The following is a 25,250-nucleotide window of genomic DNA, read 5'->3' on the forward strand; positions in this document are numbered from 1 at the left end:
TATTGGTGTATTTAGACCTTTTACATTTAATGTAATTACTGATATGTTAGAGGCTAAGTCTGCAGTTTAATTTTTGTTTTCTGTTTGTTCTGGTTTTGTTTTTGTTTTTTTATGGCCACACCTGTGGCTAATGGAACTTCCTGGGCTAGGGGATCGAATCGGAGCTGCAGCTGCCAGCCTATGCTGTAGCTTGTAGCAGTGCCAGATCCTTAACCCACTTATCCAGGCCAGGGATCGAACTCACATCCTCCTGGATATTAGTTAGGTTCTTAACCCGCTGAGTCACAACAGAAACTCCCACCCCATCTTTATTGAGATAGAATTGACATACAATATTATGAAAATTTAAGATGTACAATATAATGATTTGATACACATAATCATATTTATATTGAGAATGATTAACAAAATAAGGTTGGTTAACACCCCCATCACCTCACAAAATTACCCTTTTCGTGTGTGTGGTAAGAATATTTGAGATCTGTGGTACTCTCATCAATTTCATAGATCATTGGACTGACCTTGCAAACTTTTTTTTTTCCTTTTTCAGCAACACCTGTAGCATATGGAAGTTCCTGGGCCAGGGGTCAAACCTGAGCCACATCTGGGACTTATGCCACAGCTGTAGCAGTGCCAGATCCTTAACCCACTGCGCTGGGCTGGGTGTCAAACCAGCAATGCCACAGAGACAAGCCGGATCATTAACCAGCTGAATCACAGCGGGAACTCCTGACCTTGCAAACCTGTAACATAGATTCCCGAAAGTAACCTGTCCCATCCCACCCCCAATATAGATTCTGATTGAGTAGATCTGGTGTGGAACCCAGGAATCTGCACTTATATTGCTTCTCCTTGGTTCTGATAAACAATTGGGTTGGAAACCTCTGGTATAGTGAGAGGAGTACATACAATCTTTGGAGTCACACAGGCCGAGGTGAGTCCCAGGTCTGACATTGCTTGCTGTATGACCTTGGGCATCACTTAATCTCCCTGATCCTTGTGTTACTCAGCTTGTGGATGAGGAACTTATGCACATAAAATATCTAGCTCATTGCGCAGTGTATAGTAGGTTTCTTTCAACAAGTATTAGCTCTCTTCCTTCTATTCAAGAACTTGTGTTGGCAGGGTTGCTATTGTGGCTCAGCAGGTTAAGAACCCAACATTGTCTCTGTGAGGATGCATGTTCGATCCCTGGCCTCACTCAGTGAGTTAACAATCTGGCATTGGCGCAAGCTGCAGCTTAGGTCATAGATGCAGTTCACATCTGGTATTGCTGTGGCTGTGATGTAGGCCTCAGTTGCAGCTCCAATTCAACCCTTAGCCCAGGAATTTCCATGTACCACAGGTGCAATTGTTTAAAAAAAAAAAAAAGGTAAAATAAAATTTAAAAAAACTTGGGTTGGTAATTCTTATACCTAAACTCCTGTCTCTGGAGTCTAAACCCAGTCTTCCTGCTATATGCCAGTTATTCAAAGTTAGAAGTTTTAGAGGTCATCTTACCCACCAAGTTTATTTTATGTTCAAGAAACTGAAATACATGGAAACTACACAGCCAGATACTGTAAGAGCCAGGACTAGAGGCCAGACTGTCAGATTCCTGTTTTCATACTCCTTCTGTCCCTATCCTGGCAACAGTCTAAAAATAGGCTGGCATACAGCCAAAATCTAGAACTGCGACTGCCACCCGAGAATGAATTGAGCAAGATCCTCCCATGAAGGATGAAATCAACTACCTAAAGGAATAATTCATCCCCAAGAGGAGACAAGTATAGTGGTTTTTACCCAGAATCCAGTTCAGATGTAGCCGATGCCAAAGCTCCCCCAAATAGACGTAGCCAATATCAAAGCTCCCCCAAATAAGAGAGCCAGACCCTGGTCTCTGACTGTCGATTCAATAAGCATTTATTGAATACCTGCTCTTTGCCAGAAGCAATGAAGAAACTTGTCAAACATCACTGGGCCACATAGAGCCTATATTCTTGTGAAAGGACAGAGACAGTAAACAAAGAGGTGGATAACCTGGTTTGACAGGTGGTTGTCAGTGCCATGGAGGACAATTTTAAAGGCTGGGCAAGGAGTGAGGATGGGTTGCAATTTTGAAGAGGGCTAATCAGGGAAGCCTCACTCAGAATTCACCTGGGAGTAAACCCCTGAAAGGTGAGAGCCTTGATGATGTATCAAATACTAAGGCCCCAAACAGGCAGCCTCATCAGAACGTCACCTCTGTGTGAGGCCTGGCTCATTTGCCGTGATGGCATCTCCCTCTCATCTCCACCTAGATTAGGTGCTATGACTTTTCTGCCTTCTGACCTTTGCTTGAGACAGGCATTGTACCTTGAACAGCCTTCCCACGCAACCCCAAGTATGCAGTCCCCCCTCCTCAACGCAAAGCCTCCTCCCTTCATGAACACTTCCCTGTTGGTCTTCATGCGTTTTCTAAATTCCTGTCCTCCTTCTCTGGGTTTTTTTCCTCCCTTTTCCACTTGTTGATTGTATGATACAGAAAGTACCTTGTGGAGTTCCCGTCGTGGTGCAGTGGTTAACGAATCCGACTAGGAACCATGAGGTTGTGGGTTCGGTCCCTGCCCTTGCTCAGTGGGTTAACGATCCCGCGTTGCCGTGAGCTGTGGTGTAGGTTGCAGACGCGGCTCGGATCCCGCGTTGCTGTGGCTCTGGCGTAGGCCGGTGGCTACAACTCCGATTCAACCCCTAGCCTGGGAACCTCCATATGCCGCGGGAGTGGCCCAAGAAATAGCAACAATAACAATAACAACAACAACAACAACAAAAAGACCAAAAAAAAAAAAAAAGAAGAAAGTACCTTGTGTCTACCATCTTATCTTTTAAGTGTCTTAAAGTACAGCACCTCATCTTATACAGAATGTCCCATGTCTTCACCACCTGTGTGCCATGGCCCTGGGATCTTACGCATCCCTGTGACAGGCAGAAAGAGAAGGGGAGGAGGTGAAGAGGGTGCCAGGGGAATGGGTTCACTTAAAGCCCTCCGATTGCAGATGTCGTCTGCCACCTCCCCAGTGACTGCTTTCTGTGACCACCATAGGGGGACACTGAACCAGGAAAGGTTTAGAGTCAAGAACTGGTTTATTCAGTCACTGCCTGCCACAGCTAAACCTGGGTTGTTTTCTCTGTTCACCTAGAGAATCAGCTTGTTCTGAATGCCTCCTGTTGGTATCACTTTCTGGCTGGAATGGCCCTGTTGCTGTCAGTTATATAAACATCAAACTCTGCAGTGCCAGTTTAAATAATTAGGGTTTCATTTTATAAGAGTAGAATCTGGGACTCCTAAGCTTCTAAATCTCTAAACAATTCCTTCTGTAATTGACGTATTGTCACCCAGGCGTGATTTCATGGCCATCCCATAACGATATATGATTGCCTTTTATAGTCATGCCAGAGTAGCAATTTGTTGTACTGTCTTCCTTACAGAGAGCTGGTTTATACATTTCTGAACCCCTAACCCATTCTTTTGAAAATCTCCAATTGTGGTGAGTCTTCATCTGTAGAGTGTCCCTTTGGGAAACTATGCTGCAGTTTATCCATTCTACCACAGATGCGTGTTTGGGGAGTTTCTCTGCGGGGGCACTATGGATAGTGTACTCCAGAACACATCTTTTGGTAAATTTATTTATGCGTTTCTGTTGGGTATATATCAAAGAACGGAGTTATAGGTCATAGAGCGTACGTCCTTAGTAGATATTGCAGAAGTACTTTCCTAAGTAGTTGTACCAATTACACTCTTACCAGCACTGAACCAGAGTCCTAATTGCTTTATACCCTTGCCAATGCCTAGTATTTTTTTCCTTTTTTTTCCTTTTTTTCAGCTTAGCCTTCTGGTGGGTATGTGGTGATATTTTATTACGGTTTTAAATTGCATTTTACTGACTAATGGTGCTAATGTCTTTGCATGTGTTTATTATTGTGGTATGCTTGTTCAAGTTCTTGTTCATGTTTCTGTTGGATTGTCTTTTTCCTAATGATGTATAGAAGATCTTGGTTGTCTCCACTCTTAATGGTGTCTTTTGATGAACAGAAGTTCTTAATTTTCAGTGTAGTCCAATTTATCATTTTTTTTTATGGTTAGCTCTTTTCTGTGTCCTGTTTAAGCAATCTTTGCCTACTCCAAGATTACCAAGATGTTCTTTGTTTTTTTCAGAAAGTGTTATTGTTTGACGTTTCACATTTAAATCTAGTATGTGATATAATCAAGACCTATATATTTTTTTCAGGTAGGTAGCCAAGTGACATAGTAATTGAAAAGACCATTCTTGGAGTTCCCACTGTGGTGCAGTGGGTTAAGAATCCAACTTTAGCAGCTCAGGTTGCTGCAGAGGAGCAGGTTCAATCCCTGGCCCAACACTGTGGGTTAAGGATCTGCGGCATAGGTCACAACTGTGCCTTGGATTCAGTCCCTGCCCCAGGAACTTCCATATGCCATGGCTGTAGCCATAAAAATAGAACAGACCATGCTTTTCCTCCAGTTCATTTTGGTGTCACTTTTGTCAGATATATGAGTCTACATATGGAGTCTCTGTTGTATATGTGGGGACTATTTCTGGACTCTATTCTCTTCCTTTTGTCTTTCTTTTTGCCAATAACACACTGCCTTTAATTATTTTAATATGATGGTACATTTTGAAATCACTTCTACTACTACAATTTACCAATTTAATTCCTCTTCTTCAAGGTGATCTTTGCTCTTTTGAAGTGGTTTGTATTCCCATAGCAATTTTTTTTTGTGTGTGTGTGTCTTTTTGTCTTTTTCTAGGGCCACACCCAAGGCATATGGAGGTACCCAGGCTAGGGATGGAATCGGAGCTGTAGCGCCAGATCCTTAACCCACTGAGCAAGGCCAGGGATCAAATCTGCAACCAGTGGTTCCTAGTCGGATTTGTTAACCACTGAGCCACGACAGGAACTCCTCCCATATCAATTTTAGAATCATCTTGTAACTTTCTGCAAGAATACAGCTGGGGTTTTGATTGGGATTATGTTAACTCTGTAGCAGTAGTTTTCATCCAGGGCATATCTCTAGACGTTTTTGGTTGCCAGTCTTGGGGGAGTGGTACTAGCATGTTGGGGACAGGGGCCAGAGATGCTGCTAAAGATCTTAGAGTGCACAGGACAGCCCTCCACGAACCAGTCATTATCCAACCCTAAATGTCATTAGTGCCAGTGCTGAAAACTCTGAATTAATGTCATCAGTGTTTTGGTTGGGCTTCTGTCTACCATCTTCTAAAATATTTGCTTTGGAGTTCCCGTCGTGGCGCAGTGGTTAACGAATCCGACTAGAAACCATGAGGTTGCGGGTTCGATCCCTGCCCTTGCTCGGTGGGTTGCCATGAGCTGTGGTGTAGGTCGCAGACACAGCTTGGATCGCACGCTGCTGTGGCTCTGGCGTAGGCTGGCAGCTACAGCTCCAATTAGACCCCTAGCCTGGGAACCTACATATGCTGCAGGAGCAGCCCAAGAAATGGCAAAAAGACAAAAAAAAATAAAAATAAATAAAATAAAATAAAATATTTGCTTTATGTTTGACCCACTGGTTTTGCTTCCTTTTTTCTCATTTTTCATCTTCTTTTGGATTAATCAAAAATAGTTATTATCCCATTTTTACTACTCTCTTGTCAGGTAGATTTTTTTTCAAACAGTTCTTTTGGAGTTTACTGTATAGATTTCAACATGATTCTTGACATATTAGAGTCTAATACAGATTTTTTTTCCCATTTCTTGATACCACTAGACTCCTAATACATTTAACTGTTTTTACACCATCCATGCACCTCTTGTGCATTACGGTCTTGCATTTTACTTTCAGTTTGTTTGTTTTGTTTTGTCTTTGTCTTTTTAGGGCCGAACCATGGCATGTGGAGGTTCCCAGGTTAGGGGTCAAATCGGAACTATAGCTGCTGGCCTCTGCCACAGCCAACAGCCACAACTGCGTCCTCTCGGATGCCGTTTCCACTGAGCCATGACAGGAACTTCTTACCTTCAGTTTTGAAAGATGTTTTTGTAGGGTGTAAAATTCAAGGTTGGCAGTTATTTCTTTCAGTCCTCTAAAGATGTCATTTTATTGTTGCCCGGATTTCATCATTTCTTTAGAGAAGTTGTCTGTCAATTCTGTTGCTGCATTGCTTTTGATTTTTCTCTTTATTTTGGGGTGTTCAGCCATTCGACTGTGGTGTGTCTGTGTGTGTTTCTCTTTGTATTGTCAACTTGAGGTTGAGTTAGTGGGTTGATGTATTTCATTTGTTTGGACATTTCTCAGCCATTTGTCTCCCAGCAGCAGCCTTATCTCAGAAATCCTATATTTTGAGATCCCTGAAGACTTTGGTTTTGCATCTAGGACTCCAGTCCTATATGACCACATTAAAAGCATTTTGGTTCCTTTTCCCTCAGTGACAGCCTCCAGCCTGGGCCGCGCTGTAATCCTGAGCCATGTCCAAGATCAGCAAATGCACCAAAGGAAAAATACAAAAACAGCTGTGATTTGGTGACTTGCTGTGACCCCTCATCCTTTACTTAAGTGTTAGTTTGTCTGGTCCTTGTTGCTTCTACAACTATTTGGTGCTTTAAGAAGATATTTATAATTTATCTGGATTTCTCCAGTTGTCATCAGTATTGGCTGCCATTCCCTACTGTATCCTGCTTGAAAGGAGAATCTTGTGCAGCTGTTTTTGAGTGCTTGTCATGTGCCAGATGCCCTTGTAGGTTCCAAGCGTAGGACTGCCCAGTCTAAAGTAGGTAAAACAGGCATACACAAAATAATTTGGGATTCTAAATACTGTAACAGCAGTATATGTAGTGGAAGGAGAAAGGAGGTGAATGTGAAATTGCACCACCTGTTTAGGAAATTCCAAGCTTTATCATTTCACATGGTTGCAGTTTCAAGTTCAAGAGGCGAAGTAGTGAGAAATGAGGTTGATGAGATAGGCAGGGGCCTGATAGTGAAGGGACCTGTATGCCGTGACAAAAAGGCGTTTGTACTTTACGTAGGCTCCAAAGAGCCGTTGAAGAATTTTAAGCATGGGGAAGAATGATCCAGATTTTTGTTTTAAAAAAATTACTTTGATGTCAGTGTGAAATGTGGATTCAAGAGGGGCAAGCAGGAGTTCCCTGGCAGTGCAGTGGGTTAAGGATCTGGCATAGTCACTGCTGTGATACAGGTTCAATACCTGGCCCAGGAACTTTTGCATGCTGTGGGTGCAGCCACAAAAAAAACAAACAAACAAAAAAAAACACACACAAGGCAGGGGTGCCCAGAGAAGAAACTTATAATCAGTCCAGTATTAAATAGATGATTATTGTCATCAACAATAAGATGCTGAAGGGCAGAAGTGCCACTTAACAGTGGCATTAAGAGGGAGGTGAAAGAAAGCAGAGAGAGTCTAAGGTTCCTAGGCCAGGGGAGGACCATAAATCACAAAGGGAATACAGAAAAACAAGCAGGTAAGTTCAGTTTGGGACAGGCTGTGGTGTTCTCGCTTCATTAGCCCTATTACAGTTTTCGTCATGTAATCTAAGAACATAGTTCAGGTTATCCTCTTGAAACTCCTGAGATGAATAAGAGAGACAGAGAGCCCCAGGCCATTGCCCTCACCCCAGCTTTAACCAGACCCTCTGATTTTATCTATTTGACATGCGGGGCTTCCACTTCAACGTTTTATTTGAAGAAAGTTTTCCTCGCTAACATGAAAAAAAGAAGTTACTCAGCAATGTTTCCTTCATTCCTCTTCCCATTTTAGGTCTATTTTGAATGGCTTCTTGTTTAAATGGAGTCCTCTGATAGGGCATGTGGTGCCACCCTCTCTGAATCCTGGCCTTTGGCTCTCTCACCCTGACAGGCGAATCTCTTCGCGTACATAGGGGTTGGGGACCACAGTTCTTTATTCGCAGTCAGTAAATGGTATTCCATGGTCTTCTATTGCAAAGAGAAGGCCAAAGCTGGTCTTTCTAAATTATTTGCTGTTTCTGCCTGAAAGCATATATGATTCCCACCTTTATCTTTTAGGGTACAGGAATTTTACCAGAACGTGACTAGGTGTGTATCCTTCAGTATTTTCAATCTACAGGTAAATCTTTTTGCAGCTCAGGAAGGTGTTTCAGTTATTTATTTGTTTTGGCTCCTCCATCTGTTCCCTTTTTTTGCTTCCAGAATTCCCAGCTATTTATATATGGGTTCTCCCAGATCTGTCCTCCAAGTCTCACTTTTTCCATCTCTTTGTATTTCTGCTCGGAGTTGTAAGATAGGTCTACCAGATCTTCCAGGCCACTAATTGGATCTCAGCAGTTAACCATCTTTGTGTGTGTGTGTGTGTGTGTGTGTAGAAAGACATGTTTTTAAAATTTTAAGATATATCTATTGTCATAATTGAATTTCCTTACTGGTCTTACTGTTTTTCAAATTTTTATCTGTCTCCTTTAGTGGTTCTTTTGGTCTGAGAGTCACCACCTCAAAGCTGCGCTGTTTGCTTTTCTTGCTTCTGACTGCTGAGTGTCCTGTTAAGTGGTTACTTCCTTTCCTTCTGTTGTTCCAACTACTAGTACCTCAGGCAGGGGGGTGGCCCAGCAGCCTCTGAGTCATCAGTGTGTGAGCCAGTGCTGATGGGGCGTTAGAATTCTCTGGCCTAGCTTTCTGGCATCCACCCCAGGCATTTTGCTAGCCTGGAGTAGGGGAGATTTGAGCCTCATCTCTTCCCTGGCTTCTTGAGGGTCACAGAGACCAGGAGATTGTCCCCCCCACCACCAAGGAACCTCACAGACCAGCATCCCCCTTGCTTTTGTGAAGCTCTCTGGACCAGACTCTGTCCAAGGTATCAGAGCCTGATTGTCGCCCTTGGAGCCCCTCCTGATGCAGAGGGGGAATCCAGCACCAACTCTCTCTCTGAGCTGGGCAGGTCTTGGCCACACCCACCAGCCACCGCTCAGCTGCCCAGACCTACTAGGGACAAGGAGAAGCAACAAAAACTTTCTTATCATCTGTTCAGAAGCCCCCAGTAAATAGAGGCAGAGAGAGAAAGACTTCCAAACCAGTTGAACGCTAAGCCTCCATCCAATGCCAGTTTTACAGTTGTTCACATTTATGGTCTCCAGCTTCAGCTCAGTCCTTAGTACCCTTGGGCTATACTTTTATGTCTTCCCAGCATGCCTTGCTTCCCCAAAGGGAATATTTGAGACTTTTATTTCTCTCCTCAAGCCCTCTGTTTACCCCCCTTCTTGTTCACTGTCAGCCCATGACTTTGCATTTCCCCTCACAGAGAAAATAGCCTCTCTTGTATAAAGTTGCTCAATTCCTTCACTTACCTATAAACCTGCCTGCCGTCCACCTCTCCATCCTGCTCAAACCTCTCGTCTCCCATGATTTCTGTGATAGCACGCCCTCCTGATTTTCCCATTTCTCCGGCCCCTCTCTTTCATTTTGTTTTGCTTTCAGTCTCACCCAGTTCTGAGTCTTCTCCCATATTACTAGCTGCTAGGGGGTCTTTTCAGTGCCTAAAGTCAATCCTATCACTCCCTTTTTTAAAACCTTTCCATGACAAGTATAGGCAAGACTAGTCCATGGTGGTAAAAGTCAGAGTAATGGTTACCTCTGGGCAGGGGAAATGGGAATTGATTGCAGAAGGGCCCAAGGGAGCCTTCCAGGGCACTGGAAGTATTCTTTATCTTGCTTTGGGCAGTGGCTCCATGGGCCTCTGCATACATTAAAATTTACTGAGCTGTATGTTAAGACTAGCGCATTTCATTCTGTGTCTCTTATACCTCACGTTAAAAGAGACAGACCCTTCAGTGGCTCTCCATCACTCCCACAGGTTAAAATCCATGCTCTGTAGAATAGCCCACAGGTTCCTGGTCACTCCTCCCTTGAGTCCTGGCTCAAGCATCTTCCTCCTGCAAAACCTACGCTGGCTTTCCCAGGGTTGTGACACTTAGGTCTTCCACTCGTGTAGGACCGTAAGCACAGGCCTGTCCTAATTCTTTTTTTTTTTTTTTCCTTTTTGCCATTTCTTGGGCTGCTCCCACGGCATATGGAGGTTCCCAAGCTAGGGGTCCAGTTGGAGCTGTAGCCACTGGCCTACGCCAGAGCCACAGCAGCGTGGGATCCAAGCCATGTCTGCAACCTACACCACAGCTCACGGCAACACCGGATCCTTAACCCACTGAGCAAGGCCAGGGATCAAACCCGCAACCTCATGGTTCCTAGTCGGATTCGTTAACCACTGAGCCATGACAGGAACTCCAGGCCTGTCCTAATTCTTAACAGACTGTTATAACTGTCCATTTGCTTCCCGCCCTGGACTGGGGGGCTCCCTGAGATTAGGAACCAGCTCTGTTCTGTTCCATTACCCCCTGGCACCTTGTGTGGTGACCGGCACATAAGCCCTCTGTTGCATGAATGTGTGCGAGTTCCCTCGGTATTTGCTCTGAGCTTGGCCCTTCTTCACTGAAAAGTTTCCTTCCTCCAGCCTGCAGGATGTTTCCTCAGTGAGAGGAAGGCTGTTGCACCATGGCGGTTTTTGATACTCCGGAGGAGGCCTTCGGCGTCTTGCGTCCTGTCTGTGTTCAGCTCACGAAGGCGCAGACCGTGGAGAATGTGGCGCACCTGCAGGCACAGTTACAAGCCGTGAGTGACTCTGCCCTTCAGGAACTTCAGCAGTACATCCTCTTCCCTTTGCGATTTACCCTGAAGACCCCAGGTCCCAAAAGAGAACGCTTGATCCAGAGCGTGGTGGAGTGCATCACCTTTGTCCTCTCTTCGACGTGTGTGAAGGAGCAAGAACTTCTCCAGGAACTCTTTTCGGAGCTGTCTGCTTGCCTGTATTCGCCCAGCTCCCAAAAACCCGCTGCTGTGTCAGAGGAGTTGAAACTGGCGGTGATCCAGGGCCTTAGCACATTAATGCACGCGGCCTACGGGGACATCATTCTGTCTTTTTATGAACCCTCCGTTCTGCCTCGTTTAGGATTTGCTGTATCTTTACTGTTAGGCCTAGCAGAGCAGGAGAAATCCAGACAGATTAAAATGGCTGCCCTGAAATGTTTACAGGTTCTCCTCTTTCAGTGTGACTGTCAAGGCCATCCGAGGTCCTGGGATGAGCTTGAGCAGAAGCAGCTGGGGGATTTGTTTGCTTCTTTCCTACCTGGAATCGCAACTGCCCTGACCAGGGTCATCACAGGAGACTTTAAACAAGGGCACAGCATTGTCGTGTCTTCCCTAAAGATCTTCTACGAGACCGTGAGCTTCATTATGGCTGATGAACAGCTCACAAGAGTGTCAGAGGTCCAAGCAAAGCCTGCTGCGGAGCACAGAGTTGCAGAGCTGATGGTTCACAGGGAAGCCAGCTGGGTAAAAAACACCGGTGACAAGTTGACTGTCCTTATTAAAAAGATAACTGAGTGCGTTTCCGTTCACCCACACTGGAAGGTGAGGCTGGAGCTGATAGACCTTGTCGAGGCCCTTCTTTTGAAGTGCAGTCAGTCACTGGTGGAGTCGGCCGGTCCCCTTCTGAAGGCCCTGGTGAGTCTGCTAAACGACGAGAGTCCCGATGTCCAAGCCCAGTGCAATAAAGTGCTGAGACGTTTTGCCGATGCGAAGGTCGTGGTGGGCAGCAGAGCCTTTGCTGACATCTTGTCAGAAAACCTGCATTCCCTGGCCACATCCCTCCCCCGCCTGATGAACTCCCAAGACGACCAGGGCAGAGTCTCCACTCTCTCCTTGTTACTGGGGTACCTGAAACTCCTGGGCCCCAAGGTGAACTTTGTCCTCAACTCTGTGGCCCATCTCCAGCGCCTTTCCAAAGCTCTTATCCAAGTTCTAGAATTAGACGTGGCTGACATCAAAATCGTTGAAGAGCGGCGTTGGAACCCCGAGCACCTGCACACTTCTCCAGAGACTCCAGCTGCAGGGCAATGGACTCTGATCCAGAGGAGATACTTCCGCTTCTTCACCGACGAGCGGGTTTTCCTGCTCCTGAGGCAGGTTTGTCAGCTTCTTGGTTTCTATGGGGACCTCTACTTGCTTGTGGATCACTTTATGGAACTGTACCGCGAGTCCGTGGCCTACCGGAAACAGGCCGCCATGATCCTTAATGAGCTGGTTGCAGGGGCTGCTGGGTTGGGGGTGGAGAATCTTCACGAAAAACACATTAAAACAAGCCCAGAGGAGCTGAGGGAGATCGTGACATCGATACTTGAAGAGTACACGAGCCAGGAGAACTGGTATTTGGTCACTTGCATGGAGGCCGAAGAAGTGGGGGAGGAGCTGATGGTGAAGCAGTCAGGCCTTCAGGCCCTCACATCTGGTGCACACACCTGCCAGGCCACCTCTTCTCCTGCCTTCTCAAAGCCAGGTCCCACGATCTGCTCCATGAACAGCAACATCTGGCAAATATGCATCCAGTTGGAAGGGATCGGCCACTTTGCACATGCACTAGGAAAAGACTTCCGTTTGCTCTTGATGTCAGCCCTCTATCCAGTGCTGGAGAAGGCTGGAGACCAAACCCTGCTCATCAGTCAGGCGGCCACCAGCGCCATGATGGACATCTGCCACGCTTGTGACTATGACTCCCTGCAGCACCTGATCAATCAGAATTCAGACTATTTGGTGAATGGCATCTCTTTAAATCTGCGTCATCTGTCTCTCCACCCCCACACCCCGAAGGTCTTGGAAGTTATGCTGCAGAACTCAGATGCTAGCCTGCTTCCTTTGGTGGCAGATGTGGTTCAGGATGTCTTGGCCACTCTGGACCAATTTTATGATAAGAGAGCTACTTCCTTTGTCAGTGTCCTGCACGCCCTGCTGGCAGCATTAGGTACCTTGAGACCCCTTTTCTTTTTTTAATGCTAACTGGGGGATAGGACTAGTATCTTTGTTGGCCTAAGCTTATTTTTGTCTTCTTTTGTGGTTATGCTATGGAGGGCATTGTTTGAATAGGTCAGTGTCTGGTCCTACATGTTATGGTAGGGTTGCACTGCTTATTGCTTTTTTAACTTTAATACTTTTTGAGCTCTTGCTCCATACCAGGAAGATAAATCCTGCAGGCTAAATAAAGCATTATTTTAATTTTACGGCGAAGGCGAACTAAAGCTCTGTGAACTCCTATTTAGCCAGGGTCACACAATTAGTAAGGAGTAAGTCAGGATTTATGGCAGTTTTGTTCTTTTCAATATAACAAACTGGCTTCTGATGCTATTTAGAGTTATTAGAGTTAGCGGTATCTATGCTAATGGAAAACAAGACTAACAAGAATTATTTAGTCCACACGTCCTCTAGAAAAGTACTGTCCAAAAGAACTTTCTGTGATGATGGAAATGTTCTTTATCTGTTCTGTCCACTCTAAAAGCCACATGTGGCTGGTACAGCTGAGGAACTGAATTTTTTATTTTTGTTTAAATAATCACATGTGTCTAGTGAATGCCATGTTGGACAGAGTAGGTCTAGAAACTTTCTTTTAACCTTTTAATTAACCTTTGAATTTCTCTCCTTCCCTTTGACCCTATTGGGTGTCTGTTGGAGGTGTTAGCCACATTGAAATGGCAGTTTTGTCGATCCCTGGCCTGGGAACTTCCTAGAATATGCCACAGGCACAGCGCCTCCCCCCCCCTCCCCCCGCCCCCGCAAATAAAGGGAAAGTTTTGGACTATAAGGAAAAGAATCCCTCAACTGGATAGTCAGTTCTTGAATAATAAAATATATTATATGTATTATTATATAAATATATATATAAAGCTGTGTACCCCAGTTCCTTTTCTCTAAAGAGCATATCTTCAGTATCTATTTCAGTACTGCTAACAACCACCAAATTAGGTAGAAAGGTTGCTGGCCAAATTTTGACAGCTGAAAATCTAAGAGCATGTAGGAAAGTTTCTCACAGAGGGTGACTGAACAGCCCTCGGCCCTATAACGGATACCACTTCCGGTGTTCTTTCCTTCTTTCATGAACATTCACACATTCGTCCTTTCAATTAAGAGTGCCTGCCATATGTCACAGGCTGTGCTCAGTATTGAGGATACAGTCGTGAACAAGATCAAGATGCATAAACTCAAGGAACTTTCTTGCTGCTGCAGGAGACTTAACAGGGACAGTAATGAAGTGTTCAGGGAGGCCCTCTAAGGAAGCGACACTAGAGCCGAAGGCTGAGAAGGGCCCATTGGTACATATGGAGTTGTCAAGTCCTTTTTATGGTTTTTAGGAATATTTGAGCAAAGGGAACAGCATGTACAAAGCCCTAGCGGGAAGAAAGGGCTTGGGGGTCTTTGAAGAATGGACGAGGGGTCATTGTGGAGAGAGATGCAAGATGAAATTGGAAGGTGCAGACGAATCCCACCAGATCTCGTAGACCCAGGGAAAGAGTTGGGGTATATTTTGCAAACTGCTCAGAAGCCTGTGCACAGACTAGTCACAGACATGGCAGCAGTGACCAAGAGGAACTTGGTCCCTGCCCTTATGGGAAACTCCTAAGGCTGGCTGATTCCTTATATGTGTTAGACTACGAATGGCTTCCTTGGTCCAAATATACCCCAGACTTCCCCCCTTAGTGGTTTGGAGAACTCTACTACATATCAATTTGAGTTTTTTAAAAAGTAATATTAAGAAAAGGCCTGTTAGATATTTCCTTTCAGGAGCTATCTCAGATTGGGCCTTGAAAATTGAATTGCCTTGAATTGCTAACATCTTTAGTCATCTCTAAAGGGGGAGTCCTGTGTGGCACCTTTTCTTTAAATTACAGAGAAGGAGTTGAGGATGCAGCCTAGGAAAAGCGGCAAAATTGGAGACAGCTTTTCTGAAAATTTTGAAATAACCCAGACTGCACTTGCATTTTGAATGATAAGCAGTACGGGATTGCGGGGGAGGGTTAATCAGTCACATACAAATCCAAGGAGCACGGTATGCTAGCATTTCCTTTGTCATCAAGTTGTCTAGCTAATGGTCGCTCTTTGAAGATGGAAGTGGAGGAGTTCCCATCGTGGCACAGTGGTTAACGAATCTGACTAGGAACCATGAGGTTGTGGGTTCGATCCCTGCCCTTGCTCAGTGGGTTAAGGATCTGGTGTTGCCATGAGCTGTGGTGTGGGTCGCAGACGCAGCTCGGATCCCGCGTTGCTGTGGCTCTGGCGTAGGCTGGCAGCTGTAGCTCCGATTGGACCCCTAGCCTGGAAACCTCCATATGCCGAGGGAGCGGCCCTAGAAAAGGCAAAAAGACAAAAAAAAAAAAGATGGAAGTGGAAGTGTTGTCTCAGAAAACTTCCAGAAGGTTTTAAAAGAACCCACTATGTCTTTTAGGAAATTGAGTCACCATAAATACATTGTTTCACAAGCATTGACTAAAAAAAGCCTTAGGTACCACAATGAGGCAAGAACCGTCAGTTGAATTACTGCCTTAGCACCAACTTCTGTTTGGCTGATTATAATAACAAAAAAACTGTGTGGCTTTGAAAATGAGAAAGCGTCCATGCCACCTACCTCAGCACTTAGAGATTGTGCCGCATCCATGCATACAGGGCCACCACATTGTTTTGATGGCCACGTGGTGTCCTCTCTTGTGGCTGCACCATAATTGAAGCAGTCCTTTCTTGGTGGGCATTTTGATTGATTCTGGATTTTATTTGTTTTGCTTTGTTGGCCTCTCTGTGGCACATGGAGTTCCTAGGCCAGGACTCAGATCTGAGCTGCAGTTGCAACCTACACTGCACCTGCAGCAATGCAGGATCCATAACCCACTGTGCCAGGCCAGGGGTCAAACCTGCGTCCTGATGCTCCAGAGATGCCACCGATCCTGTTGTGCCACAGTGGGAACTCCTGTTTCCAATCTTCTGCACACACCCCCAAAAAATGCTGCAGTGAGTGTTTTGTAGGTCGTTTTGAACATATCTAAGAATATCAATAGGGTAGATTCCTAAGACAATTGCTGGCTTAGATGGTCTTAGGTTTAAATCTTTGCTGGTTTCAAAATGCTCTGCTAGGAGGTTGTACCAATTTAAACTCCCCTCGGTAATATAAGAGAGAGCCAGTTGTGCCGTACCCTCACCCACAGTATATATTGCCTAGCTTTTTGATCTTTGCTAATCCAGTAGGAGAAAAATTGCACCTTATTATAGTTTAATTTGCTGTAAGAGTGAGGTTGAGCTTCTTTTCATATGTTTAAAAGCCATTTGTGAGCAGAGACTTTTTAATGTCTGGCACTAGCCTTAAATCTAGAAAATAGCCTTTGCAGCGTGTCTACTTGTAGCGGAGTAAATGCTGGGCTCTGGCTTTAACCCATTGCAAATGCAATCCCTCAGAGGATAGTTAGAACAGATTTACTTCTGGGGATGGGGCGTTGAGGAAACGGCATGATTGATCCCTTCATGTAAGAACCTCCAGATACTGTTCTGAAGGCTCTCAGGTCCAGCGCTTGCTCTGTGCTGCTCCCATTTGCTGGCCCTGACATATCCCATCTGCTCTTGCTCTGGCTCTTTGCAAATGCTCCTTGATAGAAAGGAGATTAGCAGGTGCCAAAGGTCATCAGTGGCTTTTTCCCCTGCTGCCTGCAGAAGGAGGGCCAAGATTCAGGCTGTGGGGTTTTTTGGTTGTTTCATGCTTCCAAGGATTTTTTTTTTGTCTTTTTGCCTTTTCTAGGGCCGCTCCCTCGGCATATGGAGGTTCCCAGGCTAGGGGTCTAATCAGAGCTGTAGCCACTGGCCTACGCCAGAGCCACAGCAACGCCGGATCCGAGCCACGTCTGCGACCCACACCACAGCTCACGGCAACGCCAGATCCTTAACACACTGAGCAAGGCCAGGGATCAAACCCGAAACCTCATGGTTCCTAATCAGATTCGTTAACCACTGCGCCACGACGGGAACTCCGATGCTTCCAAGTATTAAGAGCCCTTTTGAAACGAAGCCCTCGGGGACCCCAGTATACAAAAAGAGCTAAAATTAAAGCAGTGCTGGTTAAAGAAGGCATAGAAACCCTCTCCCCACCCTTTAGCCTTCTGTTTCTTGGTGCCTTCCCTGTCATGACCCTGAGACATTCCTGCAGAGTAGTGGGGCTCCTCAAGGCACAGTTTGAAAGCCCCTGGTTCAGTAATGTTTAAGGCTTATCCTGTGGTGACACATCAGAAGTCTTGGCGCATCACTGAAGAAGGAAAAGCTTTGGAGAGAAAATGCCAGCCTTTGGAAGCATTTTATATCAAATACCTGTGTAAGACTGTCCTTTCTCAAGGCTCTCAGAGTCTCTCTTCTGCTCACGAGCAGTGTGTATCCTGCACTCAGAATCTTGTCACTTGTAGCTGTTCTCCAGTCTAGCCTGTCTATTCACTCAGCATATATTTTGAGCACCCACTCTATGCTGGGCATATTGGCTTTCCATCGGTGATTAGTTGAGCACAGGGTCTAATGGGGAGATTCAGACACAATATGTACAAAGTAAATATAGTAATTATAAACTGTGGTAAGTTTAAATGAAAGGCTAGAACTTGGTACTATTTGAGACACCATATAGGAGACCTAAGTTAGATGGGGGGTGGGGGTGGTCAAGGGATAGCTTTACTGGGCCAAGCGTATTGAGACATGAAAAGTAGATTGGAATTGGCTAGATATGACATAGGGGGCGAAAGTGTTCCAGACAGTGAGAACAGCATACGCAAAAGTTCTGGGGCAGGACACCTGGCGCATCGGAGGACCTGGAAGATGGCCCGTTAAGAGGCAGCTCGTGGTGGTTAGAAGAGGAGGTTGGAGAGACAGGGAGGACAGACTCCTGTGGGGGCAATGCAGGCCGTGGCAGAGAGCTTGTTCTGCTTGGAAAGCACCAGTGCCTATTGGCAATGACCGTGGTGATCCTTGTAACACTTTATTTACAGCCCAGTGGTTCCCAGATGCAGGTGATCTCCGAGAGCAAAGTCTAGGAGAGGAGGGAAGTCATTTGAGCCAAAGGCCAGCACGTCTTGAGAATGGACTTGACGTCACAACAGCTGAAGGCATTGAACAGTTTGTGCTGAACTATCTCAAGGAAAAGGATGTGGCAGAAGGAAATGTTTCGGATTTTGATAATGAAGAAGGTAACCATTATGTATTGTGGCTTCGGCTGTGTTTTTCTTTTTTTTTTTTTTTGTCTTTTTGCCATTTCTTGGGCCGCTCTCGCAGCATATGGAGGGTCCCAGGCTAGGGGTCCAATCAGACCTGTAGCCACCGGCCTACGCCACAGCCACAGCAACTCGGGATCCGAGCCGCGTCTGCAACCTTCGCCACAGCTCATGGCAATGCCGGATCCTTAACCCACTGAGCAAGGCCAGGGATTGAACCTGCAACCTCATGGTTCCTAGTCAGATTCGTTAACCACTGAGCCACGACAGGAACTCCTGTGTTTTTCTTTTTGAAGCAAGTTCTTGTAAAAACAAATATTAGAGAAGGTTTGGAAATAAAAAAGGTCACTCATAATTCCACCATGCTAACATAAGCCTTCTCACTTTGTATGTAGTCTTTTTCCGTCTTTTCTATTGCAGACCTATTTTTATGTGGTTGCAGCCACCGTTTAAATGTATTATACCCTTTCTGCATGTAGTTATATAATAAGGAACTCTTCATGTTGCTATGGAGCTTTCATAATTAATGTTTTAATAGCTGCTACTAAGTATCTATTCCCTTGTGGGACGTTTAGGTTGCTTCTAACTTTTCCCTCTAATAAACAGTGCCGCAATGGATGAATCTGTGCACGTGACCTTTTCCTTTTGCATATTTCGTTAGAAATCCCAGAAGTGGGATTTTCTAGGTCAAGGAGATGAACAATATCTTATGCTTGCCAAATTGCCTTCCGGAAAAGTTGTGTTCATTTACACCTTCCCTTCAACCGTGCAGGATTAACACTAGTTTTACCACAACCTTGCCAACATTGGCTATTACCAGTTTTGCTTCTTGCTAATTTAAAATAGTTCTTATTATTTTACTTTGCATTTCTTTGACTACTAGGAAGGTTTCTTTATATACGCATCTTCCCTAACAATTTTTTCTTATGCCCATAGTCTACTCCTATGCTTTGGTCATTTATTTTATTTATTGGTAGAAGGAGATGTCAGTGTTTTTCTTACCAATTTATATGATAAAGGAGAAAGGAGTTCAGGCTAGTTGAAGCTCTGGCCTATTGTTTTATTCACAAGCTCAGTCTGGAGCTTCAGGTCACGGAAGGATTAATAAATTATTAGAATCTCCTCTGCAAATATAAAATGCCAAGTCATAATGAGCTTGGTGGTCTCAGAACTATCCTAAATCGAACTGAGTCCCAAATTAGTTTGTTAGGTTGGAATCGAGCAGATTTCTTCCTTTCTTTTTTTCCCCTTTTTTTTTTTTTTGGCGATCTCTACTCTGAGACTCTGGTGAACTGAAGCCAATACTTCCAGGGTAACGGAAAATAGTTCAGTGCAACTAACTACAACAAATTCCTTCTAAATAGCAGGGAAGCGTCACAGGGCCCAAATAATGACTTATAGAGAGCTAAGCTGTTATTCTCTCCAAGAACAGGATTTTCTGATCAGAAATCTATCAAGCTTTTTCTTCTTAGTTTTGTTTCTAGAGCCAACCCAATCCTCTGCATAAACTGCACCCCTCACCCAAGCCTAGAAACCCCGAAGAAGAGGCAGCGTCTTGATCCCCTGTAATCCAGATTTGCCATTCTCATTTGAAATTCTAGCACTGTCACTGAATCCATTCTTTCACGATTAGGATCTTCTGGTTCTAGTTAATGTTTGCTAGGAGTAGACTGAATGAATCAAATCTTTCTTCCAATAACAAAATCCACATCCCTCAAACATTCCACAGTAGGTGAATTTCAAAAACAAATCCTCCTCTAGAAGGAAAAGCAAAGCCTTATCGTTCTTATAATTATCATTCATCACACACTTGGCATTATAAGGAATGTTTGGATTGATATTGGTTTGACACGGGTTTTTTATTTTAACCACAATAAAAGATACGCCTTATGTATCTGAGGTCCCTTTCTCCAAGAAATCCAAGCATTCTGCAAGCACATTTTCATTTATCTTTTCAGCATCTGTCAGAGACAGGTGTGTCCTCTACTATAAGATTCTTTTTTTCCAGCAGAGGAAACTGAAATGGGAAAAAGGTAGGGGAGCAATGTTCAGCTCAGTGGAGATGAGCACAGCTGGTAGTGAGGGTGGAGGGGAGGCTGGAAGCTATTAGCAGATAGAGGCAAAATTTCAGGGGAGGGATTTGGGCCTGGGTTTCATGCAACACTCACGTCTTTTTGTTGTTTTAATTTACAAACTTACACCTATCTTGTACCATGCAGCACTCCAGACAGTGAAAAAAATGGTAATAGTTGGTGACATTCATGTCATTTAACTCTGTCAACAAACAAATGAGGTATACACGCCTTATCCCTTTTTTTCAGATGAGGTGATACGGGATGAGGGGAGTTGCTAATAGCAGGTGGAGGCAAGACTTAGGTCCTCTGACCAAACCCCATCTCTGTGTATTGTACCAAGTTGCCCTTGCGTTACCTCTCATGCAAAGATGACCTCCGTGCCTTACTGATAGTGACCAGGGCACTTTGCCCTGGTCAGGGGTGGCGGGCTGGGAGACCCTGATCCAGGGGTCCTGGCCCTCAAGGTCTTACAGGCTGAGGGACAGGACAGGCGTGGACCCCCCTTTGGTCAAAGGATGAGTCAAGAGGAAAGGCAAGAGAGTAGAGGGCCAAAGACCAGCCAGGGAACCAGGGCTTCAAGTTAGAACCTTGCCCTCTTAGGTTTTTATTTTAAATATTTATTAGTGGCAGCTTAGAAAAGACCAAGGATGTGGGGGAAAAAATAAAAACTATTTTCTTATGACCCCATCTCTGTTGATATTTTGTGCTTCCTCCCATCTTCACATAAGTCTTTATATAATAGTGCTCACACTGTGTAGCAGTTTCGTATCCTGCCTTTCTATCACAGTGTTATTTCATAAGCCTTTCTTGTCATTAAAGCCCTTGGTAGATACAAATTTTCAGGGCCTCATAACATGCCCTTCATTGTATGGATATGTGTGCCATAATTTATATCACCATTGAGTAGACCTGGAGAGGTTCCCCCCGGTTTTTAGCTATTACAGGTAATGCTTTAGTGAATAGCTTGACCCAAATTTTATATGATTTCCTTCGAATCAGTTCTTAGACATTTTCCCTTATAATCCTATTCCTGATCTGAGGTTGAGAAATCAACTGAGGTGGGGCATCTTCCATAAAACCCTGCCTCCAGATATGTTTTTTTTTTCCCAGAGGAGCAGTCAGACCCTCCCGAAGTGGATGAGAACGACCTTGGTCCCCATGTGGAGCCACCACTGCCAGTGCAGATCCAGATAGCCACGGACGTGATGGAGCGCTGCATCCACTTGATGTCAGATAAAAACCTGAAAATCCGCTTGAAGGTCAGTATGCGGCCCTTCCCCTGCCTTCACCGCACAGCAGGACCAAGGTTTGGTCTGAGCGGCAGTGACCGCAGGGACGAGCAAGTAGCTGCCCTTATCTCCCCCTGCATGTGTGGCGGCCAGGAGAAGCCCTCGGGAGGAATTTACCTGTGGGATGCCAGTCTTACATCTTTGGTATCAGCCCAGATGCCCAAAGGGAGCCGAGTCCCCTTTGTGGAATTAAAAGTCATAAAGTTTTGGAGATTCATTGACTCTCCAAGGGGAAAAAAAGTCATCTGCTTTGGAAAGGATATCATTTTCTGAGCTGACTTAATGTGGGGCACTGGTTCTAATACTTTAAAGTGGTCATTCTTCCAAGCCTGACACTAGCCCTCATCTCTGTTTCTGTTTCCATTTTCATCTGAGGCCAAACACCAATACTTTTCTTAATCTTACATCCTTGTTTGCTGGTAGTTTCTGAAGCAGCTTCCCCATCAGCGAGGGCTTAAAATACATGCTAGTGACTCTAATAACAGTGGGGAGGGCTTGAGTATGAGGGGCCCAGGTCTCAGAATCACCTGGGGGAAGATCTTACACCCAAATGAAAGCACAGCCTGGCCACTCCTCCCTACCCCCAAGCAGGAATGCAAAGCAGCCACCTCGTGCCTTACTGATAGCGATCAGGGCACTTTGCCCTGGGCAGGGGAGATGGGCTGGGAGACCCTGATCCAAGGAGTACCTCAAACCGCAGTGTCTGGGCTTCGCAGAGTCTGTTTAGTCTTCCCAGAGAGACTCCTTAGCTTTGTCTGTTGTTTCATTCAGGAGGCATTTTCCAGGCGCCTTTCGTTGGCAGTGTCCAGTTGATACACTGGCAAAGTATCCTCCCTCTTGTGGAAGCTTTGTAGCAGCCACGTACACACTGTAGCTATTGAGAGCATCGACAATGGAGTCAGACTTGCACACCTGAGTTCAAATCCTGGCTCTGCCCTTTACTAGCCGAGTTCACCTTTTTGAGCGTGAGCTTCTCCCCTCTGTAAGGTGGAGATGGGATGATGACATCTCACAGGGTTGTTGACTGTAAACAGAAAGCGGCCCTGAGGCTTGGCATCCACACTCATTCACTTAGTATTCATTAAGTGCTTATTGAGGACTGCTCCAGGTCAGGCAGACGGTACATAGAAGGAAGCGAAGCAGACCTGTCCCTGCCTTCGTGCAACTTCCTATCTCTTGAGGGCAAAGGGGTGATACACAGATACACACATCTGCATGGAACAAACGCTATGAAGCTCATAAGTAAGTTCTGTGATGGAAAATTCATCCATGTAATTAACACATTTTGGGAAACTACTCTACCAAACCCTGTTACATAAGAGGGAGCTTACATTCTGGTTGAGACCAGGTTGTCGGGTAATAATGTTTAAGCCAAGACTTAAAGGCTGAGAAGGAGCCAGCCATGCAGGGGCAAAGGGCGGAGGGGGGGTGGCGGGAGGGGGGAGGAACATTCCAGGCAGAGGAGGAAAATGTGTGTCCTTGATTCACTGAAGCATAGCTTGCCCAGTTAGTGACAGAGCTCAAATCCAAAGCCAGTCAGAGATACCAAAGCCACTCCCACCATACTGCGCTGCTCCCCACGGTGTCCTGAGGTCCCTCTTACTCCTCTGCCTACCTGTTCAGCCCTCAAGGGCAGGGCCTGTTCTGTTCTTTGTGTCTCTCCCCATCTCCACGTGACCAGCACATATAGACACGCAGTAGGGCTTTACCGCAGACCTCCCTGTCTTCCTGACCCAGATGGGCACCCTCATCTGCTCCGGGAAGCCTGCAAGGGTCACATGGTGACCACTGCCCTGAGGCAGGCGTCTGTCTGTCTTCGGTGAGCTTTGAGACGGAGAGAACAGGGAACATATTTTCGGGGAATGTGAAAAAAACCCAGTTTACATCCAGCCTACCCCAGACCTTTCTTCTGAGATTGATGGGTAACCCAGCTGCCTCCTGACCACCCCGTTTAGAGGTGCCGGAACTCGCTGCCACCCACTCTCCCCGTCATCTCCTCCTCCTCCTCCTCCTGGTGTAGCTCCGGGCTCCTTAAGCCACACCTGCGTCTATTCAATTGCTAAGCCTGAATCCAGCAGTGCCTTTTGAGATCTCTCTTCATCTCCCCAAGAGCGAGTCCTTCAGCAGTTTAAGCCACTTCATCTCCGAATCAGATCTCAAACCCCTCACTCTGCTGCCTCTGCCGCCACCCCCTAGCTGCTCAACTCTCCCCTTCTCGCGTGGACGTGCACCGTGGCTTCCTCAAGGACCACCTCACCTCTTCTCGCTCCCACCTCAAGTCCCTTCTCCATTCAGCAGCCTTAATGACCTTTTTAAAACATGAATTGTATCCTGTCACTTTTCCTGGTCATTTCCATGGCGCTGCCCTGCTTTAGTTTCCTGGGTACCGCAAGCTCGCCCACCTCTCGGCCTTCCTTGTTACTCTCAGTCCTGGGAACACTCTCACTCATCGTGGGACCAGATCCTACTCATCCTTTACGTCTCTGTGTAGAAGTCACTTCCTCAGAGAAACCCTCCCAGTGGTCCGTATGCTGTACATCCCTCCCTTCACTTTCTTTGTGTTTCTGCTTTTACTCTCCTTCCTGCCACTTGTCACAACTGGTAAGCATCCCTTTACTTAAGTGTTATCTAAGGTCTTTCCCCAGTTGACCATAAGCCCCGTGAAGGCAAGGAAACATGTATTCTGTCCCTGTGTGTCCCCAACTCAGTACCTAGCCAGGGCTTGGCTTATAGTCTGGACTCTGTAAGTATTTATTTGGCTAATGAATTTTTAAGTTTTATTCTTTTAAAATGGTGACTTGGAGTGCCTGTCGTGGCACAGTGGAAACGAATCCGACTAGGAACCATGAGGTTGCGGGTTCAATCCCTGGCCCTGCTCAGTGGGTTAACGATCTGGCATTGCCATGAGCTGTGATGTAGGTCGCAGACGCGGCTCAGATCTGGCGTGGCTGTGGCTCTGGCGTAGGCTGGCAGCTGTAGCTCCGATTTGGCCCCTAGCCTGGGAACCTCCAAATGCCACGGGTGCAGCCTTAAAAAGCAAAAAAATAAAATGGTGAGTCAATCTCAGATATCTGATTTCAAGCCTTTATGGTCTTGAAGGAAATCTTGAAACAAAAAGGAAATCATGCCCCCTTTTCTTTCAGGTCTTGGATGTGCTGGACCTGTGTGTGGTTGTTCTGCAGTCCCATAAGAACCAGCTCCTTCCCTTGGCTCATCGGGCCTGGCCCTCACTCGTGCACCGACTTACAAACGATGACCCTCTGGCAGTGCTCAGAGCTTTCAAGGTACCACAATTATGTCCCACCACCGTCAGTCGTGGGGATGGAGGGGAGGGAGCACCGAGCTCTGCAGTGTCTTGGCTCTCTTTTTATCTCATTGCGATATCCTATGCCTTAAAGAAAATATAAAAAAATAAGAAAAGCGCAAAGAGGAAAAAAAAATTCAGCTTCCTTTTGAATCTGAAGCAGAGGAAACTAGCAGGTAAAAAGAGCTGCCAGTGTTTATTGAGCACCTAAGATGCAGCAGGCAGCATGCTTGGCACTTCCCCACACATGAGCTCATTTCCTTACAACAGCCTTGCAAGGTAGATCCTAGTATCCCTATTTTTGACCAGGGAGGAAACAAGCCCAGAGAAGTTAAGGAACTTTCTCAAGATCACACAGCTAGTAAGTGATAGAACCCAAATCTGTGAGTCCACACCCATGTTCAAGGTGAAGAGGCCATGGTTCTGGCAGTGGGGGCGTCCTCTGCCCAGACAGGTGACTCTGGGCAAAGCCCGTGACCACCTGCCCCACCTTTTTCAGAGTTG

At 45.7% G+C, this 25,250-nt stretch overlaps 1 protein-coding gene across 2 annotated transcripts in view; it reads left to right on the top strand.

Moving 5' to 3' along the window:
- The window catches only part of TTI1 (TELO2 interacting protein 1), a 44,311-nt gene that overhangs the window by 4,108 nt on the left and 14,953 nt on the right, over positions 1-25,250 (top strand). For both annotated transcript variants that reach the window (XM_047771118.1, XM_047771117.1), the window contains exons 2-5: positions 10,482-12,824; positions 17,857-18,054; positions 21,264-21,412; positions 24,586-24,726. In XM_047771118.1, the coding sequence (XP_047627074.1) occupies positions 10,523-12,824; positions 17,857-18,054; positions 21,264-21,412; positions 24,586-24,726 (2,790 nt within the window). In that variant the 5' untranslated portion in view covers positions 10,482-10,522. The remainder of the gene's footprint in view (positions 1-10,481; positions 12,825-17,856; positions 18,055-21,263; positions 21,413-24,585; positions 24,727-25,250) is intronic.

This window comes from Phacochoerus africanus, chromosome 3, assembly GCF_016906955.1.
Source record: "Phacochoerus africanus isolate WHEZ1 chromosome 3, ROS_Pafr_v1, whole genome shotgun sequence".
NCBI classification, from domain to species: Eukaryota; Metazoa; Chordata; class Mammalia; order Artiodactyla; family Suidae; genus Phacochoerus; species Phacochoerus africanus.